At 44.4% G+C, this 22,500-nt stretch overlaps 3 protein-coding genes across 3 annotated transcripts in view; 1 reads left to right on the forward strand and 2 right to left on the reverse strand.

Moving 5' to 3' along the window:
* Positions 1–2,320, reverse strand: part of map3k22 (mitogen-activated protein kinase kinase kinase 22) — a 50,036-nt gene extending 47,716 nt beyond the window's left edge. The window contains exon 1 of the mRNA XM_012816155.3: positions 1,936–2,320. The gene's annotated coding sequence lies outside the window, so the exon portion shown is untranslated. The remainder of the gene's footprint in view (positions 1–1,935) is intronic.
* A 608-nt stretch (positions 2,321–2,928) lies between these two features.
* acaa1 (acetyl-CoA acyltransferase 1) lies at positions 2,929–8,590 on the forward strand. The gene is made up of 12 exons (XM_012816205.3): positions 2,929–3,327; positions 4,520–4,613; positions 4,742–4,799; positions 4,884–4,963; positions 5,077–5,119; positions 5,464–5,562; positions 5,923–6,003; positions 6,205–6,395; positions 6,587–6,766; positions 7,017–7,072; positions 7,291–7,436; positions 7,811–8,590. Exons 1-12 carry the CDS (start codon positions 3,154–3,156, stop codon positions 7,884–7,886), a joined length of 1,278 nt encoding a protein of 425 aa, XP_012671659.1. The 5' UTR covers positions 2,929–3,153; the 3' UTR covers positions 7,887–8,590.
* A 76-nt stretch (positions 8,591–8,666) lies between these two features.
* Positions 8,667–22,500, reverse strand: part of dlec1 (DLEC1 cilia and flagella associated protein) — a 29,696-nt gene continuing 15,862 nt past the window's right edge. The window contains exons 19-40 of the mRNA XM_042710311.1: positions 22,276–22,380; positions 21,286–21,315; positions 20,972–21,067; positions 20,697–20,827; positions 20,119–20,272; positions 19,519–19,629; positions 19,198–19,316; positions 18,606–18,785; positions 18,442–18,509; positions 18,119–18,310; positions 17,622–17,781; positions 17,350–17,420; positions 16,732–16,949; positions 16,220–16,372; positions 15,963–16,085; positions 15,001–15,095; positions 14,342–14,429; positions 12,016–12,240; positions 11,638–11,799; positions 10,968–11,121; positions 9,229–9,328; positions 8,667–8,938 (exon numbers count right to left, since the gene is read on the reverse strand). Of these exons, the coding sequence (XP_042566245.1) occupies positions 8,827–8,938; positions 9,229–9,328; positions 10,968–11,121; positions 11,638–11,799; positions 12,016–12,240; positions 14,342–14,429; positions 15,001–15,095; positions 15,963–16,085; positions 16,220–16,372; positions 16,732–16,949; positions 17,350–17,420; positions 17,622–17,781; positions 18,119–18,310; positions 18,442–18,509; positions 18,606–18,785; positions 19,198–19,316; positions 19,519–19,629; positions 20,119–20,272; positions 20,697–20,827; positions 20,972–21,067; positions 21,286–21,315; positions 22,276–22,380 (2,847 nt within the window). The 3' untranslated portion in view covers positions 8,667–8,826. The remainder of the gene's footprint in view (positions 8,939–9,228; positions 9,329–10,967; positions 11,122–11,637; positions 11,800–12,015; positions 12,241–14,341; positions 14,430–15,000; positions 15,096–15,962; positions 16,086–16,219; positions 16,373–16,731; positions 16,950–17,349; positions 17,421–17,621; positions 17,782–18,118; positions 18,311–18,441; positions 18,510–18,605; positions 18,786–19,197; positions 19,317–19,518; positions 19,630–20,118; positions 20,273–20,696; positions 20,828–20,971; positions 21,068–21,285; positions 21,316–22,275; positions 22,381–22,500) is intronic.

The raw sequence follows: 22,500 nt of genomic DNA on the forward strand, positions 1-22,500 counted from the left end.
TCATGTGATAATTCCAGATCAAAGAGTCCAGTTCTAAAAGTTAAAAATAGGCTTTATCAGCAATCATGTTGATACGTCAGAAGGAAAGATAAAAAAGCATTGGTGGAATTCAGGCTAATTTTAGGTAATGATAACCTCGAATAATCAGGCATCTACCCTGGCAGCAGGATGTGATGAACCTGATTACTTGTGTGTGACCTTTGAGGAAATAACAGTTCAGGCCTGTGGTGAATCACATTAAACAGTGTGAAAGCCCAGCCTTTAACCTCTGAAGACACCATCCTTGGCCGACTGTCTGTCCAAACAGAGACCTGGTGAGACCTGGCCCTGTGAGGCCTTGAGAGCTGCTTGCAGGGGGAGCGATAAACTTTGGGGTCAAACCATTTCAACTGATCTAGCCCGGCGTAACGAAATGAGACACCTCTTCTGCGTCCCGTTCCTTGTTGGCAGCTCTCTCTCTCTCTCTCTCTCTCTCTTTCTCCCACACCGTTATCGGCCTCTGGGCCTGTCGGGCCTGAAGCGGCGGCCACGCCTATCTTTTGGGTGTTTTCTGCTTGACAGTTTGACTTTCCCTCCTTCTCTGCCAAGGTTCTATTCTTATTCCTGTCTTGAGAGGCACAGCCCTGTCCCTCTCTGCCCGGCCTTGCCCCCGCGCTGCCTGACCCGGCCTGGTTCTGTCTACCTAACCCATCCCAGGGCTGAGAGGCACACCTGTGCCTGGTTCATTAGCTAAACGTCACCTGGGTTAGCCCAGACACCCAGGAAAGATCAACTGGTGCCACTTGAGTCAGACAGTCCACAATGCTATCAGACTATATCAGAGACGGGTGGGTAGAGTTCAGTTGGAGATTGTCCAAAACAAAATCATAGGTGCCTAATCCGACTGTATGGATGTTCTCAGAAAATGCATTGGACAGCTGGCTGTATATACCCATTCGAGAGAAGGTCAGGGGATAAAAATTACAGAGCAGCACAATCAATCAATGGTGCTATTTAACAGTTTACTGACACAACCAACACGCATGATGATGCCATGGTATTGGAAACAAAAACATTGGCTATTGCACAAAGTTAATTCTTTTACAATCAATACCTAGTAATAGCTTCAACTATTATATTGACTTCATTTAATTTTGTACCAGAGAATGTCCTAAAAATGCAGTCATGTCACTCTGTTCCGACAAGCATATCTAATTTGCGGACCTTCAATACAATAGAAGCAGGCCATTTCCTGTCAGTTAACAAAGGCAATATGCAGGCGAGGGACATTTGGGGCTCCCTGGTTAGACTGAACATGGCTGCTAGGACCACTTGTGGCTCTTATAATGAGGTCAATAAATCTTTAGACTGTGATTTGGGCTTGTGTGGATGATGTGCGTCATGAGCACGGATTTGTTTCCTGCCCCTTTCCATTACTCACATTAAACTTGGTATTGCATCTGATACATTGTAACTGCTTGACACACACACACACACACACGCGCGCGCACACACACACACACACGCACGCACGCACGCACGCACACACACACACACACACACACGAGCGCGCGCGCGAAATAAGCGACAAATATGGCAGTGCAATTTAATTTTGCAGATAACCCTTTGTGGGCCGCATTCATTGAGTATTCTGGATGCATAGAAATCATGCATTAAGCTTAAAGTTTTGCTATATTCTAAAACTATGCTCTGGTTGCCATGATGACGGTGAATCACAGACGGAATACAAGCATATCGTATAGTCAATACAGACAATAAAGACGTCTGACAATGCAACAATCAATAGCTTCTAATATGCGAACAATGACAGGTTGTGCATTCATTTGTTTCTCTAATCACTGTCCCTACACAGCATTCAGTCATTCGAGTTTCTTCTTTACGTTAACCCCTAAACATTATGATGATGATTAACATTAATGCATGGCTAAAACTCACCTTGTTACCTGCGTGTCTTCATCCTACCGTGAGCACTTTAAGAAAATATCAGGTGTCTGTCGAAAATATCAAATCACAAAAGAATAAACGCGAATGGAAAAGTCCAACGGTCCTCCTAAATCGACGCTCAAACTAGAAGATCCGGAAACTGCATACAATTGAGAGATTGTGTGCGTGCGTAAAGATAGATATGTCCACTAAAAGTCCCAACGCGACATGGATGAGGGATATGCTATTTTTGGTCTCGAAAAATCAACGATCCAAACTAAACGACAAGAGCAATCTGAGTGCTGCAGAACTAAACACACCACTCCCGTTAGAGAGAAAGTTTTTTGCCTTCGCTCGGCTGCGCTCACACAGAACTGTGAGTTTTTCCAAGAGCATCGGTTCTGATGTCAGCAATAACGTGAGGTTCAGGAAATGATGACGCTGGAAGGTAGGCTTCAGTCGGCTCCGTAAACCTAGAAGATTTTGCTGCCCTCCAAAGGACGGTCGCTTCAGTGCGTGCGCCTATTGGAAAGGGCGAAGCACACCAGACAGTATACCTACTGTTAATGTAATTCTGTAAGTTTAAGTACCAAAAAAAAATTCGGATAGAGAAATAGCGGGAATTGTTTGCTGCTATAAGGTCTCCAGTAATTCAAATCCATCAAATTTTACAACTGCCGTAGTCTTCAGTAGGTCCATGCCTCTGAAAAGAGATTTGTGGATTAATAATATAACACAGTAGATTGTCAACTGTACGTAAAAAGTGTTTTCTTTTTATATAAAGGCTTTCTTTGCTACGATGGTAAGACAACATTTCCCAAACGCATTTTCCACTTTTACATAATATGAATTCAAAACATATGACCAAATGCAGAGTGCAGTAGTTCTGATAAATACACAACGACTATTTACACAAATGACTGAGAGAGAAAAGTTTTTTTTTTTTAGTTACCAATTTTTACTATCCCTCTAAGTAAGATGGTAAATTCATTATTCAAACGCGGTACCATCATGTATTTTGTCCCTAGACTCTTTCCATTGTCTGTTCGCGAAATACGGAAGTATTAAGTGCACCAAAGCAGAGCATTTTAAATAGGGGAAAGTTCAATAGCATTTGGGTTTCTTCCGGATTAGTGAAAGTAGTGACGAAATCACAAGCCCATCGATCATCAATTTCGAATACCCGTCTTTTTTTTGTGTTGTTTTTATACTACTGAAGCTGTAGTAGTCATGGAGAGAGTGCGAGTTGTTTTGGGGCATCTAGCTTCTTCACCTAAGGAGACCAGTGTTCAGCCAGTGATTGAAATATCACCGTGCGGAACATCGATGGCTAACTCAGATGACATTGTTGTGGTTCATGGGTTGCGCACAGCAATAGGGAGAGCGAAACGAGGGTCATTCAAGGTAAGACGCGCCAGGGACGTTGTAACTGTTTTCTTGGAGGGGGGTGCTGTAAATGCGGTGAGTTGCATGGGACAGGACTTCTTCAGCAGACCCACATTATATACTGTTACTTTACCTCTCGCACCGTTATCACTTCTATCGAGATGCCCCACCCTGGAGAACGCTGTCCAACACATCAGTGCTGATTAGACTGAGCTGATTAGACTGAGCTTTTTCCTCTTTTCTACTTCTTTTTCCTCTTTTCTAGGTTGTTGTTTTTCTAATTCTCATGTAAAGTAGTATTTATTGTTACACCATGCTTTTTTATTGCTCTTAGCTTGACTGTTCTCTCCCTTGTACGTCGCTTTGGACAAAAGCGTCTGCTAAATGACTAAATGTAAATGTAAATGTAAATGTAATGAGCCCGACCCAAGTTTTTAAGAATAGGCGTACAGCTATGAAGAAAACTAGAAAAGTAAGATTTAGGTGTTTACAAAGCATCTTTAGTATTTTTTCAATAAAAACGGCTTTATCAAACAAGCATAACCTGTGTAGAGGCATGCTCAAATCAAGCATGACATTTTGATAAAACCTGCAAATCCTGTCGCGCATGCTCATATCAATCATGAAATCAAAAGGTACAATTCTCTGTAGCCTACTTGAATGAAACCACTTTTGAATGAAGTCTGGCAATTTATATAGTTGTATATCTCGAAGATGAATTGCGTGAAACAGAAAATGAGGTCAACGACCTCTCTACAAATGTCATTGAAGTTCTGAAAGAACACAGACACTCCGCGACCCACCAGTTGAGAAACACTGGTCTATGACACACGCCAATGATCTATCATTAACCCCTTCAGCTATGTTCGCCACCGATTGTCTGACCCACAGCCTACAGAAATCTAGGGTCTAAAATGCTGTGTTGTGAGTAAAGGCCAGAAGCCTGTATCTTTATTAATGGTGCAACTTAACATTAGGCATCCTGATTACAGTGCACTTATAGAAGAAATGAATCACAATGTTCACTTCACAGGGTTTGTTTGTACAACCCTGTAACTTCAACATATCTTGTAAAATCGTAGACCTACTTATGAATTAAATACATTGCCCTCAACTGTTAATTGCATAGTATTTAAGGACATGTATTAGGCTATAAGGAGGAACCTGAACTTGCCTCAATGAATGGTGATTTACTGGTTGGCTGTTTCAGGATACGACTCCGGACGAGCTCCTTAGTACTGTGATGACGGCAGTCTTAAAGGATGTTGGGTTGTCACCAGACAAATTAGGAGACATATGTGTAGGTGAGACAGCCACTGTACTATACAACAAGCTTTGCATTTATTAGCAGCACACTATTTTGTGATACCTTGACGGTTATATTTTATCTGATGTATTTAATGAATGGAAATGGATTGTTTTTGCTCTTAAGGAAACGTATTGCAGCCAGGAGCAGGTGCGTTGGTGGCGAGGATAGCCCAGTTTCTGAGGTGAGAAGTTAATGGGCTGCCAATACAAGCATGCCACTGTGTGAAGTGACATTGTGACTGACATCTATTAAATCGTCTTTTAAGCGGGATCCCTGAGACTGTGTCAGTCTACACTGTAAATAGACAGTGTTCATCTGGGCTTCAGGCTTTATTCAACATTGCTGGTAGGACTCGTTTTAAAAATATTAAAATGTAGTCTTTATTCTTAATATTTGTATGCTCTGAAGACATGGTTGACTTAAATAAAGAGCTGTGCATTCCTACATTCTATTAACAGGAGGAATTCGAAATGGATCCTACGACTTGGGGCTTGCATGTGGGTACGTTTCACCCTGCATATACGCTCTAAGTAGAACCAAGCCAGCAGCATTGCAGCATTCATCATTTGTGTGTGTTTGAAAAAGACAACTTTTTATTTTAAGTCAGAGACTTCATGTCATGGAAATATATTGAGGAGATTCAAAGACCCCTACCCACAGCTTTCATGCATTCTGTTCCAGATCTTAGCTCAAGTGATGCCTGAGTAGTGGATTTTGTTTGATTTAGGACATCAGGCTTTTAATATGTGTGGGGATTTGTAAGGCCTATAATCTAGTGTGCCCTTGGCCTGAGAATATGCTTCTGCTGCTGTGCTCCTGACTCCTCTCTGTCTTTTTGAGTGCAGCATGGAGAGTATGTCACTGCGTTCTGTTGGTAACCCTGGAGATGTTAGCTCAAGGCTCATGGACAATGAGAAGGCTCGTGACTGCATCATCCCTATGGGGTAAGGGTAACAGCTCATTGTTATTTTGTGGCTCTAAGGAGAGAAAACAAAAAATCAATATTCAGTGCAGAACTCTTTTCAGACAGCTAAGTGCACTGAAAAAAAGGTAAAGCTTATCTGTTTGGACAGCGCATATGTTACATTTTTGCACAAGAACAAAATGTTTTTGGAGAGGCTGTTCTCACAGCATTGTTGCATTAATGTTAGTCCGCCATGAGTGCAGAACTCACAGCCTCACATTGATATGGAAAACTATATTCGTTGTGACAGGCAAATGTAATGCTGAAACTTTGTGTATTAATGATTAAGCCAGAGAGTCCTTGAAACAGCTGGTCATTGTTTGTGTACGAATTTTTGCAGAATTACCTCGGAGAATGTAGCAGAACGGTTTGGCATCACTAGAGAGAAACAAGATGCCTTTGCTTTCAGCTCTCAGCAAAAGTAAGACAGCCAGACAGCCACAGCCACTTATAAACTCTTCAGTCAAGTGTGCTAGAGATATGTCTCCCCATTCTTTAGACTTCTTTGGGTGTTTTCTCTTTCTTCTTTTTTTTATGACCGAGAACAAAAATGAAATTGCAGTGAGTCTGCAGTAATCATGTTCCCTCAAAAGAAACTGACCCGTTTTCTGTGATGAAAAAGGGCAGCGGCAGCACAAAAGCAGGGCTTGTTTGATCCAGAGATTGCCCCAGTCGCCACCAAGTTTGTGGACGACAGCGGATCAGAGCGCACCGTCACCGTCACCAAGGACGACGGCATTCGGCCGGGCACCACGCTGGAGGGCCTGGCCAAACTCAGAGCCGCATTCAAACCAGATGGGAGCACCACCGCCGGTCAGTACGTGTGCGTGTGGATAATAGGCATTGTGCACATTGGCTTTTCCCATTAAAGGCATCCTATTTAGCTTTTATTCACTAAAATGTGGTATAATGCCAAATGGGTTTGCGTATATACGTATTTTTCTGTGGTGGTGTTGACGTACTGTAATGCCGCTTGAGACAGTGCTCGGTGTCTCCCCCTACAGGCAATGCCAGTCAGATGAGTGACGGGGCAGCTGCAGTACTCGTGGGACGACGCTCCGCTGTGGAGGCCCTGGGTCTGCCTGTGTTGGGGGTCCTTAGAGCCAGTGCCGTGGTGGGGGTACCCCCAGATGTGATGGGCATTGGACCTGCCTATGCCATTCCGGCTGCCTTGGAACAAGCAGGTGAGCATAGAGATCAAGTCTTTTTCTGTGCAACATAATATGATGAAGTGCTGTCCTAAAGCTGGTGTAGAGATTTGGACAATGACCCCTTCACTGCCTGGATTCAAGACACCAATGGGATACAATTCATCTTTTTCATCTTTCTGTAACTTTCTGTATCTTTCTCAACCGTAAAGTAGAAATGTTCCATTTTTGAAACAATGTGTTGATGTTACAAATGCTATACAATTTTGTTATTTATTGCTCCTAGGTTTGACGGTGGATGATATTGATGTGTATGAGATCAATGAAGCATTCGCAAGTCAGGTAAGATGTTGTCTTATTCAGAAAGTCACAGTGTGTGCGTGTGAGTCATCTGCACCATCGGAGTACAGCACTCTATGTTAATTGTAAAATGAAAGACCCTTTAAGACCCATAATTCTGATGATTAGGGGCTTGGTCTGCCATCCCTATGGCGTGTTTCCAAAGTGCTATCCCAGGGCTGTCATGTGAAACGCTTATGTGTCTGCCTGCTGTGGTGCAGGCGGTGTATTGCGTGGAGAAGCTGGGCATTCCCATGGAGAGGGTGAACCCTAATGGAGGAGCCATTGCTCTGGGGCATCCTCTAGGCTGCACGGGAGCCCGTCAGGTGGTCACCCTTCTTAACGAGCTCAAGCGCAGGGGACGCAGGTGAGCGTGTCATTGTCTGCCACTGTTTGCCCAGCAGCTGGTCACTGTCCACTAAGACAGCTAGCTATCGCATGTGGGACTTGATTGTGTGGACGTAATTAATAACTGTTATTTGATGGGCTCTTGTAATGTTTAAAGTTTCCACGTGGAGTCTCACAGCAGAAATTCAGGGAACTGTATGGCTGTAGAACCCTTAAAGGTTTTTTTCCCAGTTTAATCTTTCAAGGGTTGCTCTATAAACGCTTGAATTTTGTGTGTGTGATCTAAATGACTATTGTTAACAATAACAATATGATTAGTTTGATCATTATAACATTATGGTTTGAGTTAGATCAGGGAAGTTGTTTGATTGGATGTTACTTGTCTTCTTTCAGGGGCTACGGTGTGGTTTCCATGTGCATCGGCACAGGGATGGGCGCAGCCGCAGTCTTTGAGTATCCGGGACCGTGATGGCTACACCTCCAGGAGCTGGCTGCTTCCGCTATGGAAAGACTGAGCAATTGTGATTTTACAATCACAGCCCTTATTTTATGGCTAAGCCTGCGTTAACACTAGCATATATTTGGATGTTGCTATGGAGGTACGTCTTCCAGACAATGTCAAGTAAATTTGACATGATGCGGTTCACTGTAACACTGAAACGAACCATGATTGATTCTGTAAATTAATTTAACAGATGACGTAAAAACGTCTGAGGAGGCTAATGAGCGCTTTGGAATGCAGCATTCACTTTAAGTGCCTTCACTTGTAAGTAATTAATATCAAAGCTTTACATGATTAAACTGGACAAATATAGCTTATTAGATATGCTAACGAATTCAGGGATGATGTATGACTTCACATGCGTAGACGGAGACTGAATTGTTATGGGAAGTGAGTTTGTGTCATCTGCCTTGGCTGTGAGCATCTTTCAGGGTCCAGATGGAAAGGTTTGAGTTTCGTGCATCTGTCCAGCTCAAGCCCAGCAGTCTTCTAGGAAAAAAATAGATTCATGGCGAGGCAGAGAGATCACTGGCTCAGCTGCTGTCTTTTATTGGTCCTCAAAACCTGTAATGTGTTTTCAGTTATGTTAAATATAATTGATCTGGACTGTGTTTGTAAATTTATACAAATCATGACCACTAATCATTAAAGATAAATCAATTTTGATGTAATTTTTTATTTTTTTTCTCAATACTAAAATGACAAATGTTGTTAAGAATCTGTGTGCCAACATACTATTTGTAAGTAATTCTTTACCGGTAATGTAAGACCAGACAAGAAATGACTCTATTGATCAGGAAATGCATATCAGAATGAGCTCATGACTGCTTTATGCATCCAGACTGCAAAATAAATCAATACTCTCTGTCTGAGTGTCCCCGGCTGGGTGGTCGAGAGCAGTGGTCGGCTACTTCATGTATCTCTCGTCGCTGGATCCTCTTCCCTGCACCGGCAGGACGAGCGGCGGCTCACCCAGCTTCCCTCTCACCGTCACCGTGGCGATGATCTCCTCCAGGTTGCTGTGGGAAACAGGCCTGGTTAGCGCTCTGTGCATGTGTGTGTTGCACCTCCTGAACGTGTTCTTACGCATTCCTATTTAGTTTAGTTTAGTTTCAGTGTGGTCAGCCACTGCTGCTGAGAATAGAACAGGTGCATGGGACATACATTTTATAATTACTTCTTCTGGAAACAAGACACCATGAAACAATAGGGAGAAGAGGTTGCCATGTATCTCCACACAGCAGTAATGACACGAGATAAATGGTGCACCGGGGCAGTATTGAAGCGAATGAGAGGACAGGCGAGGTACCTGGCAGTGAAGCTGAGTTGTAAAATCTGCTGGTTCTCTGGTGGCCTCAGTACTCCACACTCAGGGGTGACTCTGAACACACGCCTCCCATCAGCTGTTCCTGCAGTCACAGAGTCCACGGATCACTAACAGGCTTGGCCTTACAATGCCATGCAAAGTCATGCTTATTGCATATCACAGGGAGGGTTATGCATAGACTGTACTCACAGTGTTGTTCTGTTTGAAAGGACAACGTTGAAGAAAATCAAAAATGTCATGTTGTTGGATGTTTTAGTATCAACAAGACGCAGTTTTTAATAACAAGGCAGAGACACAGCTGTAGAATTTTGACAATTGTATTTATCTTTGCAAAGAGGTAGAGAAGTTATAACAACACTGCTGCCAACTCAACTCCGAACGGGCAGTTCCTTCTTGCAGCTTTTAATGTCTGTTCCTCATTTGAGGTGGAACCACAAATGTGTGACATTTCTCAGAACACGTTTTACTCTGTGACATTTCTCAGAATAGGTGGTTGTTCTTGACCCAGCATCCTGTTCAGTGGCGGTGCCAGAATTTTTTTTCTGCTGGTGCCATGGGGGAGCTCAGCGTTTTAGCGAGGGTGCTATGAAATGAGGGTGATAGCCTATGTGTCACATGGTTCTCTACTACACGGGTTTTCAACTGGCTTTGTCCCAGGGACCACCATTCTGACTAGAAAGTAATCCGCTGATGTGCCAGTGATTTCCAAAACATTTTACAGTTCCGTACCCTTCTTTTTCATGTTTGTAACCGCCACCGCCACGCCCCCTCCCCCCCGCACACATATTCTGCCTCTAACACTTGAATATGTGACATTATCAGGGTAGATCACTAGCCACCACGCCGCCACACCCCTCCCCCGCGCACGTATTCTGCCTATAACACTTACATTTGTGAAATGATCAGGGTTCATCACTAACAGCCGCATCCACGCCCCCTCCCCCACGCACATATTCCACCTGTAGCACTTGTCAGTGTAATTTCTTCGCTGAATATGGGTCTACATCAGTATTTTTGGCAATGCGACTTGGCTATTCAGACTATTTAGATTGACATAAATATGTCTACGAGCCCAGGTATATTTATAAAAATAAAAAAGTCAATGGTGGACTGATCAACACTAGCTCCTTCAACCGTCCGGTAATGTCAACGTTTACGCGTGCGACGTGAACATTGGGTCATAGGATATGACGGAATGATTGTTCTGTGTCTAAAACAATCTGTTAATTTTAATCTGTTATCATTTTCTTTTGTGAGTTAAATATTATTATCACACAATAAATAACGCAGAATGAAATTAGATAACAACAAAACAATATTTTCTTGGGGGTGCTATGGCTAATCCAGGGGGAGCTAGAGCACCCCCTAGCTCCCCCCTGGCTCCTGATCCTGTTCTGCTTCTAGGCACAAGACGCAGTCTGCGCAGACAGCTTCAAGCAAGTTTAAGCAAGTTAAAACTATTATCAACAGAATTTCCTAACACATGTCCCTTTCGTTGTGAAACTCCCAATTCTAATGTAAGTTCCTCATATCTTTACCATTGACATTAAGTCAAGTTAGTATAAGGGGACACTGAGTCTGACTGCAAGCTGATTACACCCGTGTCAGTTTGTAAACCGGCAATTCTCCCATGGTGCTATTTTTCACATTTCTCAGCAGTTTGCAAGATGGCAGCAAAGTGTCCTTGCCAAAACTCTCTTTCCCATGATGCCGTTGGTTACCTATGGCTGCGCTCCAATAGCTGCAGGAACGTCCTTTGGTGTAGAGGTGCAGCTCCTGCGTCTGTGTCTGTCCCAGGTAGCAGGTCCCAAAGTCCACCCTGCTGCTAGACACATGCAGTGAGGGCACTGACAGACAGGCAACCAGGGGCACATTCTACGCAGAGGGGAACAGATGTCGTAATAGTGGGTAAGAGAGTGAAAGGCAGGAAAAGTCACTATAAATAACCTATACATATGTGGATGCATGTGATGTATACATTAGATGTTCTAAGAAATGGGCCACTAATCTTTTTCTGTTTTTGCTGTGCACACAAAACTATGTGCCACTTGCTTTGGATACAAACACCTGCTAAATTGTGATATTTACTTGTATAGTCTACCACTACTGTTAACTACTGTGGCCCTAATGGCGCTATAAGCCATATTGCAATGACCACACCTGCAACTAGGAAATGTTTGGGCCTAATTGTAAAATGATTAAGTGTAAATGTAAAATCTGATGACAGTTTAAGACTTCTGTCTGTTGTGCCCACTCTCCTCTCACTGCTTTACATCAAGGAAAGCACAAAATATACCACAACAATGATTATGAAAACATACGGAAACATACACTTTTTTTTTTGCAGTGACCACCTCTACAGTGAGTGAGTGAGTGTGTGATGTGTCAGACCTGCAAACTGTTGTTGCTGTACTCCACCACAAGGTTCTGCAGGAATCGGAGCTCGGCCTCTCCCGAGTCGCCTCGCAGCACGGACACAGAGGGCGGGAGCTCCTCGCATGGCCTCTCCAGATAGGCCAGGAGAGACAGCGAGCTGTGGAACGCCACCTTCACCTACCAATCAAATCCACCATAAACCTTTCATAAAACCATTGTTATATTGAGCCTTAGGGGCTGAGTTATGTAAGTTCAGACTAATTACCGAATTAGTGATTCGCTATACTTGTAATAGTTTAATTACTGTCTTAGAAGAGCTATTTAACACAAAGCATGACCACTAAGTCTAAAGGTGCAAAAGCAGACGGGTTCTGGCCTCTGTAGCCCCCACACCTGCATGTTGTGTTGAGGCCGCAGCAGCAGAGGCTGGCTCTCGGCGGAGCTGTGGCTGTGTCCGTGTCCAGTGAAGGTCCTGCCCTGGGCTGGAGGCTGAGGCGGAGGCTGAGGCTGGAGCACGGAGAAGGGTGGCTGGGTGCTCATGCGGAAGGCCAGCGCCATCTCCGTGGTGTTCCTCAGCCTCAGTGAGCGCACCACCACCGCCTCCTTCTTCACTGTGAGCTAAAGCAGAGGTAGCAAAAAAAATTGCCCTTTTTTTTCCTAAATCATATCAAGTCAAACGCAGGCTTTGCCTCTAGGGTGTGTTTTCGTGTAAACGCTGCCAGTGCTCTTTGATCAATGGGTGTAAGTAGTCAGGCGAAATCCATTTGGCATTCATGTAGTGTATCATGTTAAAACATCTTTACATGATAAAACACACTTACTTACCCTAGGCTACCACACACATCTGTTCCATCTATATATACTGACACCCATTCGAAAAAGCCGTGAGTTGAATTTCTCATTAACTGACTTCAGTACTCCATAACCTATCTCATGGGCAATATGAGCAGTTTTTCATATTCCAGCAGCATCATGCCGACCAGTTCCCATTTTGTGATGGGCTCCCTCAAAGGACATTTCATCCCTTTCCATCTCGCCAGATCTGTGGTGACATTAATCTGCGGTGATCTGAGCTTTTGATTTGGTCTGATACAGTGTTAATTTTGGCAGCTATTTTAGATTTAGTCTTAGTCTTAGTCTTTAGACGAAAATGCATATTAGTTTTAGTCACTTTTAGTCATTTTTATCCTGCTTAGTTTTAGTCTAGTTTTCGTCGACGAAAACTCAGAACATTTTAGTCTAGTTTTAGTCGACGAAGTCTCATTACATTTTAGTCTAGTTTTAGTCACATTAAACTAAAAATTAAGTCCATCTTATAGTCACATTAAACTCCTTTCCATCCCTTGTCAGGCCCGGGGACCCCTTGTGTTGTGTCTACAACTGCATAATAGTCAAGCTTGAAGTACGTAAACTGTGGATGCAATTAGTCTCTAAGATACAGGTCTCCTATGCCTACAGCTGAATTCCAATGAATTCAATGTAAATAATAATTTTAAGGCAATACTTAATTAACAGTATTATCATTAAAATATAAGAGAATATCAAGTCTAGATTTTGAAGATTCAAATGATCTGATAACACAATACAACTACTATGCCTACCTGGCCTTAGTTAAATCAACCACATATCCTCCATATGAATTGCTGTGCAATCTGATAACCAACATATTTAGCTAGACAGATAGTTTGAGAGTTGAAAGTAATGCCAATGATAATAACAATTGCATAAATAGACAAGGATATGTAAACCAATCACGTATTCATTTATTTTTTCTTGATTAATGTCATGCGTGGCCTGTCCTATAGTCCATTCTGCAATGCGTTTACTAGCTAGTTATCGATAGCTAGTATAACTTAGCTAGCAATCGATAGCTAGTATAACTTAGCTATGCTACCTCATAGTTAGCTAACGTTAGCTAGCTAAACGTTTTGGAACTCATTTGCCTAGCCAAACGGGAGGTTTCAATCGAAAATGACTAGCTAGTTGTACAAGCTGACACAACATATACACTCGACTGCCCTTTTGAAGTTAACTTAACGTTGGCAAATATATTCTAATAACTAGTTAACATTAGCTAATTATCATTGACAGTTACTAGCTCATTTACCTTGGCATAAATGGCAGGGTTGTCTTGTGCGCTTTCAGGTGACTCTTGTTGTGTTCCTCCCACCTATTTTGAAGCCACAAGGTTTCTCTCCGGTTATTGCGGTGCATTGTGTTTTATTTTCTGTCAAGTTATAATTAAAGACTGTCCAGATATCTATTCTTATTTTTCTTCCAGTACCGAGTGCTTGAACTTCAGCCATCATAACGTCTGTTAGGGCGTCACTTGCATGTCTGGCCATCTCAGGGAGTGGAGGAGGGATAGATACAGGACCGGGCAACATTCAACCAATGATGTGCATACAAGTTTAGAAAAAAAAAACAATTGTGACTTAGTCAACCACCAACATTTTCGTCTCGTCTCGTCTCGTCAACGAAAGTTAAAATAGATTTAGTCATAGTTTTTATTTATAAAGATCCGTTTTCGTCACGTCTTAGTCTCGTCTTAGTCACGGGAAAAAGGTCGTTAACGAATATTTTTCGTCATAGTTTTCGTCAACGAAATTAACACTGGTCTGATAGCAGTGGAAGCATTGGTGCTTCAAACAAAACTTTGGATAAAAAGGCGGGTTTCTTTTGAGGTGGTTTTTTCCTCTGGCACCCCTATGAAACGTACCGTCTCTTTGGGGTCTTCTTCTATCAAATCACTCGCCACCGCCTGGAACTCCAGAGCATCCCCGTCCTCATCCATCTGCACACAGAGACTACACGAACACACACACACACACGTGCACACATACGAGCATACACACACACGTGCACACATACACACACATACGCACACACACGCACATATACACACAGACGCACACACACACACATACACAAATACACGCACACATACACACATACACACACACACACACACACACACACATACAAGCAGATGCGCAAACACAGAAACAAACACAAAAACAAATGAATACAACCAAAAAAAACACAGGAAGCCACAAACCATGCAAACACACACACAGACGGGCAGGGGGAGAGATCCAAATTGAGCAACAGAATCTATTAAATTAGTACAGCCATGCATCAAAGACTTGCTACTGAATGCAAAAAAACACTGGAGAAAATATATGCATTGTTAGTAATAACAAACACAACAAGATAAGTCCTTTTCTCATTCTCAATATCAATTCCAAACTCCCAATTTGCTGTCAACTCCAAATTGCCAATTTAATGCGACCAGAATTAGGTCTCCAGTAAAACACAGAATTTGCATGCACGGATAACAAGGCCCAAACAAGGCTAGCGTCTACTCCAGACTCTCACATGGCGGGGCTGACGGAGGCGTGCAGCTCCAGCTTCAGAGGGTCCACCTCATGGCCCTGCGGCCGCTCCACCTTTCCCGGGACGCACGCCGCCACCTGAACCGGGAGTGGAGAAACGGTGGAGGTTTAGTTAGTTAGTTGGTGCATCATTAGTTCTATTAGTCAGTAACACTGTGGGCATCACTCTTCTGAGGCGCTCAGATTCAAGCTCAGTTAAGTAAGGGTGCTACCATAGACTTTATATTTCTGCACTTTCTCTACTAGGTTATATGATGTTCTATAAACGGTTGTGCTTCCAGGTTCAAGAATCAGTCTCACCAGGATCTTGCAAGGGTTTGTTGTGATTGTGACGCCCAAACGTTACTGAAATTGCTGTGGGAATTCTCAGAAATTGCAGTTGAAAGAGTCCGTCTGTCCGTCCCCCCCAACTTCCTGTGAGAATTCCTCAAAATAGTGACACCACCAGGATCTTGTGAGGGTGGAAGTTCTTCAATCCCGCATAATGCAGAAATTCCAGGACTGCATTCTTTTGCAGAAATATTGCAGTGAATATGGTAGGGAATATAGTATTCATAATTATGTTTTCATTAGTGTATAAATTACCTGTAACTATAAATCATTGTCTTTTCATTAGCTTAGAATGAGCCCTTAGTATCTACCATTGCACCGCCATGTTCATACAGTAGCCCAGAATGGACAAATCAAAACAATGGCTCGAGATTTTTCGCATTGTTATGGCATTTGACGGCCACCGTAGGTACTTGCACACGCTTGTGAAGGGAAGGGTATTCAGCTGGTTGCAATTCAGCAACCTCACCACCAGATGCAACTATAAACTACACACTGTGCCTTTAAAACTTTTTCTGCACTATGAATTCCCACTACCGCATTCATCAGACCAGGCAAATGCATGAAGAGAGAGACGTGACAGGAACTGGCAGCAGCAGATGGTGTGTATGTTACCTTGGAGTCCAGACTCATGAAGCCGAGAGCGAAGCCTTCACACCTGGCATCACTGGATGGCCCTGAGAGTGTAAGAGGGGTGAAGGACACATGCATGGTGCTACTGCCCCCTGCTGGAACTACCTGGAATAACACAATGACAATGTATCTCAGTACACTCATTTCCTGTGGTTATGAGTCTCTTTACTATTAACTTGAACCACATGTCACTCAGTGGTGACATATCAGTTCAGTGCTGAGTTGTTGGGGATACATACTATCTGCTGTGGAGTGATGCAGTATGGGTAATCGGAGGGGTTGCCCTCATGTGGCCTGATGAGCACAGTGAAGAGCTTCCTCTGTGGAGCTGAAGAGTCGAGAGACATCCTTTTCTTCTCCTCCTCTTCCTCCTCTGGTCTTTCCCCGTCCTCCTGTCAGTCAAACAGGACGTTTTGATCACGACAAGAGAGAAAACATCAGAAGCAGACACAGGCTACACAGAGGCCCTTATTCTTAAGTCAGAGGGAGTAGAAATGATGAATAGCTATCTTTATGTCTGTATTGTAATTTGTGGTCCTATACTCTGGCCCATGATGACTGGCATCATGACTAACAAAGTTGTTGTATAAATGCCAATTTCTGCTTTATAATGCTGGATGCATTTAGTTCGTAGATTTCTGATGGGATACATGACATTTTTTGTGCCTGAACTTCACCATAACACAGAAAGTACAGCATTTAAAGGTAAAACTGATTCTGAGAGCCAGTTGCTACTGGCAACATGACTCACAGAGCAGGTTCTGGGGGAGGAGCTGGTTTCCTCTGTGCTCGGGGAGGGGCTCTTGTCCCAGGGTAGGGAGAGACCATCGCAGGAGTGGGGAGGGTGTCCCACCACCTCGTTCCCATCTCTGTCCTTCAGGGGGAAGGTCTCTCCGTAGGACACCAGCAGATCCACCAGCTTACAGTCGTCCTGCACACGGTTAAACGTCTCCCAGTCCAGACGGATGTCTGACAGGAAGAATAAAATGTACACACAGCCTGGTCCAGCAGGGAAACACCAAACTAACACCTGAACACTCTATTTAATAAACTAACGTATAGTTCTGAAATTACAACACATATGTATCCATATGTACCCATATGCTTACATCAGAGCCTACACTATACGTTTTTACACAATCATTAAAACTGCCACTTATAACACATCCTGCTTCTCCATAAACAAACATCAAATTACAGCCTGGCACTATTGAATACATCTGAAGTACTCGGCTAGCCTAGAGACCTTCGAAAAGTGTTTTACACAATCATAAGACATGTCACTTTCACCTGCAGCAGTAAGCTATTCTGTGGAATTATGAGGATATTTATTATAGATCTAAAAGACCACAACACAGGCAGGTCTTACCATATGGGCTGGTGTTGTTCATGCGCAGTGAGCGTGAAATGGTGTCTCCCCCCGACATGTGGCTTCCAAATCTGAGGAGCAGGAGACACCTCAGTCACATCAGTCTTGTAAATGTCTTCTAACTAGTATGCCAGGTCAACCTGAACCCAAGTCAAACAACAATGCCATTTTCACAGGTCCAATAATCTCTTACACACAGCTTGCCATAATGTAAGGTCATACTGGACCCCTGTCGAAGAGTGATGTCATTTGTACCGGTCCAATCAGCTTACCGTATGCTAGGCCCCTGGTTCTGGTTCTCTGACTGAGGCCCTGACATCTGGAAGTACAGAGGACAGCCTCTCACCACCATCTGGATAGGGATGAAAGTCTCTAGCTCCCCGACCTGTCTGTCAGAAAGAGCTTTTAGGTGCTGTGCACACAAGATATATTACTGTGATCAAAATAGTGACATACTAGCATTGAAAATAAACAGACCGTATTGGTGTACTGTATCGTACCCGTGTTCAATTTCAAACTTTTCAAGAAAACATTAAGTGGAAGGGACATAATGCTAAAAAAAACAACATGAGGCAATGCAAAGGAAAACATGTCTGCTTGATGTCATATGACATGAAGGAACGCGTATGTGTGTATGCTGCTAAACTCAAATACTCTCACACTGCCATTAAATCCCATAATTCCTTCTGAAAGACTTCAGAGAGACAGAGAGAGGCATTTCTGTAGGTGGGACCCTATGAATATTTTGTGAGACATGCTCTGGTTGCACTTTTCCTGATTGTTCCAAACGCATGACTAAAATCCATAACCTTGCATACGAGGAGGTCTGTGTAGTCTCCCCACATGTTGGCGTAGGCCGTGACGTTAAAGGTGAGAGTTTCATGGGGCCCCAGGGCTCCGGTGTTGGGCTGGACGAAGAACGCCGCACCCTTTGCATGACTCAGAAGACGCTTCACAAAATCTGCAGGAGAAAAAGGACTGCATGGTACCAACGCCAAAGGACACGACGGGTTACGGCTCATGAACTGGAAACATTGCTTGAAATTGGAACTGGACTGAACTGAGCTGGGAATTATAAATGAGTTTGAGTACCATCATGTGTCTTTTCCTTTAGTTTCCTTGCTTGGATGTGATTCAGGGGTCTTTTCACATATCCACTTCTGAAGCACACAGTTTTACAAGATAATGTCACATGGAAGATTTAAAAATGTAATGTCCTCAAAACACAATAGAGGCCCCTTGAATGAGCACTGTACCTGAGCTCAGATTCATTGGCGTTTGGCGAGGGAGGACAGCCAATGAAATACTCAGCCTCCATGGTAAAAGGGGCAGGAATAGCTGTGTGATTGGTCATGACCAGCTGTTTGGTGACGGGCTTTCCCAGAAGCACCTCATCGCCAAAGTCCAACAGCACTGATTGATCGCCTTTAGGGGTACTGCGGACATCAGATAGTGAAACATAACAACCAAAGCTCATGGATTTCTGATGACAAGCAAACAAACAGACAGACAGACAGACAGACAGACAGACAGACAGACAGACAGACAGACAGACAGACAGACAGACAGACAGACAGGCAGGCAGGCAGGCAGACAGACAGACAGACAGAGAGACAGACAAACAGACAGACAGACAGACAGAAAAACAGACAGACAAACAGGCAGACAGACAGACAGACAGACAAACAGACAGACAGACAGGCAGACAATCAGACAGACAGAAAGGCAGACAGACAGGCAGACAAACCGACAGACAGATTGTTGTTGTTGGTTGATTGGTTGACTGACTGACACCGAGAGACAGAATGATAGAGACAGATGAGAGGGATTAACAGGCAGACGGATTACCCTGCATTGGGCAGAGAGTAGGAGACGCTGAGGGCTTTGGCCTTGCCAGAGAGACCCAGGACCACAGGATGAGCCATTCCATCCACTTCACAGGGGGCTAATACTTCAGTCAGCTCCTCCTGCATCAGAATAGACAGCACCCGGTTACACTCAATTACAGTCCACTGATTGACATTACAAAGACCACAAACTCACAAGGTACAGGAACTTCAGACAGAAACTAGACAGAGGGTTTGGCAGGCGCTGATCATTTCAATGATGAATATTCTGGAGATTGAGACACTGGGGATCTAAGGGTTCTCTCTGGCAGGGGATACTTGCGTCTGTGTGCGCAGTGAAGGACACGGTGATGTCCAGTTTTTCATGGGCCGCCAGAGTGCCTGAGCTAGGACTGAAGCGGGCCGAGCACAGGAAGCCTTGTTTCCCCCGAAGCTGTGGAGAGGGAATGAAGAGATGAGGCAACCAAGGCAACAGACAATCGCCATGGTACTCTTCATAACAGGGATGTTTTATGGCATGGCTAATGTGCAGCATTTACCTGTATTGTCAGTAAGAGACATTATTTTCATCACCAAAACCTGAACTTTACACAGAAAATATTTGAATCTCCCTCACTGGGTCCATTATTACAATATTTTTCAGTGATGCCTACTCGTGTTATACTTGTTAGTAATCGTGCAGGTGAGTAATTGTATTCACAGTATTCATATGATTTGTATTTCCTGTACACAATTCAGTCTGCCCGCCCTTGGCACCAAACATACCATGGCTGTATCACATGGTATAACATTACAGTGTGTTTCACTTTGTTTGGATACCATGGACACCACATTGTTTGGATACCATGGATATCTTTATTCATTTGTTTATTTTGCCCGCACTGCTAGGTGCTATTGTTGAGTGGCTGTGGTGCTGGCTCACCTTTCCCCAGGTGAAGTGTGCGGGCAGCATGGTCTGGTTGCAGAGGGTGGTTGTACCGCTCCATGGCTGTCCCACATACAACTCAGGTATGAGCAGCTTACAGCGCAGCAGACACACCTGTGGAGACTGCACGTCTGCCTGAACCAAGAGGTGGCTGGAGACATGGAGATGGACACACAAACACACACACACACACACACACACACATACCGACAAATACAGACACATTCACAAATAAAATAAAATTTTTGTTAAATATGCTATATAGACTGAGATACAGGCTCATTTCTGAATAGAACCAGAGAGGTAAACTATATATAACAATAAAGTATATATACTAACTACACATGAAACTGTTTACAATCTGTATTGCCCCAATTGCTGTAGGACTCCTCCAGGAGATGTGCATATGATGTGTCTCCAGTCCTGTTTTAACCTGCAGAATGTGTCATTATTTCCCCCCCCCAGCAGCCTTATCTCAGGCTGAGCCTGAGCTGAAAGTTGGCCCGAGGCCCACGGAGCTGCAGCGCTGCACGGCCACACCAGTGGCTCTGCTCCAGCTCCCAGCACTTTCTCACCATCCACCTCCGTTCTCCACGGCCAGCTCCAGGATGCTCTCAAGGTGCTGGCAGCGCCGGGCCCTGAAGAGCACGTCCACCCGGCAGGAGGCCAGCGGCGCCAGCACACCCGCACCGGGCTCCGGCTCGACCTGACAGAGAGAGCACAGGGCACAGGGTGAAAGGTCACTGTGACATTAACATTAACGCCCGGACTCTGCTCCAGCTCGACCTGACACAGAGAGCACAGGGCACAGGGTGAAAGGTCACTGTGACATTAACATTAACGCCCGCACCGGGCTCTGGCTCGACCTGACAGAGAGAGCACAGAGCACAGGGTGAAAGGTCACTGTGACATTAACATTAACGCCCGCACCGGGCTCCAGCTCGACCTGACAGAGAGAGCACAGGGCACAGGGTGAAAGGTCACTGTGACATTAACATTAACGCCTGCACCGGGCTCCGGCTCGACCTGACAGAGAGATCACAGGGCACAGGGTGAAAGGTCACTGTGACATTAACATTAACGCCCGCACCGGGCTCCAGCTCGACCTCACACAGAGCACAGGGCACAGGGTGAAAGGTCACTGTGGGATTAACCAAAGCCAACATGTACGCCCGGACTCTGCTCCAGCTCATTCTGACACACAGCACAGGAGCACGGGGGGTTTAAGATCACTGGCTGCTGGGACTAGGCGGGGTCCAGACATTTACAATAATGCAACTTATAAAATACCTTTTTGATTGGCTTAATGCCTAACAAGTTTAGTTTACATGTCCATTTATATACACAAAGCACAACTGCCTGCTGTAGTCATGTAGGCTACAACAGACCCTTCTGCATGCCACTGTTATTGACTATTACATAACTGGGTGTGTTGTCATACCAGACCTGTGTGTTCCTGTCAGGATACTACAGACCTGTGTGTGTGTTCCTGTCAGGCTACTACAGACCCGTGTGTGTGTTCCTTTCAGGCTACTACAGACCCGTGTGTGTGTTCCTTTCAGGATACTACAGACCCATGTGTGTGTTCCTTTCAGGCTACTACAGACCCGTGTGTGTGTTCCTTTCAGGATACTACAGACCCATGTGTGTGTTCCTTTCAGGCTACTACAGACCTGTGTGTGTGTTCCTTTCAGGATACTACAGACCCTTGTGTGTGTTCCTGTCAGGCTACTACAGACCTGTGTGTGTGTTCCTTTCAGGCTCCTACAGACTCGTGTGTGTGTTGCTGTAAAGGGTCACTACAGACCTGTGTGTGTGTTCCTGTCAGACTACTACAGACCCGTGTGTGTGTTCCTGTCAGGCTACTACAGACCTGTGTGTGTGTTCCTGTCAGGCTACTACAGACCCGTGTGTGTGTTCCTGTCAGGCTACTACAGACCTGTGTGTGTGTTGCTGTAAAGGGTCACTACAGACTTGTGTGTTTGTGTGTTCATGCAATAGACTGCTACAGTGTGTGTGTATGTTATACATAACAGGCTACTGCAGATGTGTGTGTGTGTGTGTGTGTGTGTGTGTGTGTGTGTGTGTGTGTGTGTGTACCTGGTTGTCTTGATCCTTGTGGTTCCTCCTCATCTCCCTGAGGCTCCAGCGGGCCTCCAGCGGGGTGGGGTTGTAGATGGAGAAGGCGGAGCGGCACTCGTCCCCCTGCCGCAGCAGACCCAGGTCCACCCAGGGCACGTCTATGGTCAGGTGCGGGCCCTGCAGCGTGAGGGGTTATATTGTTATATTGGTTGGCATGATTCTTCTGCAAGGTGATTATCTTAAGTAGTGCAGAATGGACTTGGGATGTCATCTTTTAATGTTTATCATATTACAGTA

This window comes from Clupea harengus, chromosome 17 (genome assembly GCF_900700415.2).
Source record: "Clupea harengus chromosome 17, Ch_v2.0.2, whole genome shotgun sequence".
Lineage (NCBI taxonomy): Eukaryota > Metazoa > Chordata > Actinopteri > Clupeiformes > Clupeidae > Clupea > Clupea harengus.

Coding starts and splice junctions, on each gene's coding strand:
- acaa1 (XM_012816205.3), top strand. CDS start 3,154: ATGGAGAGAGTGCGAGTTGTTTTGGGGCATCTAGCTTCTTCACCTAAG. Junction 4,614..4,741: donor ATTAGGAGACATATGTGTAG/GTGAGACAGCCA, acceptor TTTGCTCTTAAG/GAAACGTATTGCAGCCAGGA. Junction 6,396..6,586: donor AGATGGGAGCACCACCGCCG/GTCAGTACGTGT, acceptor CTCCCCCTACAG/GCAATGCCAGTCAGATGAGT.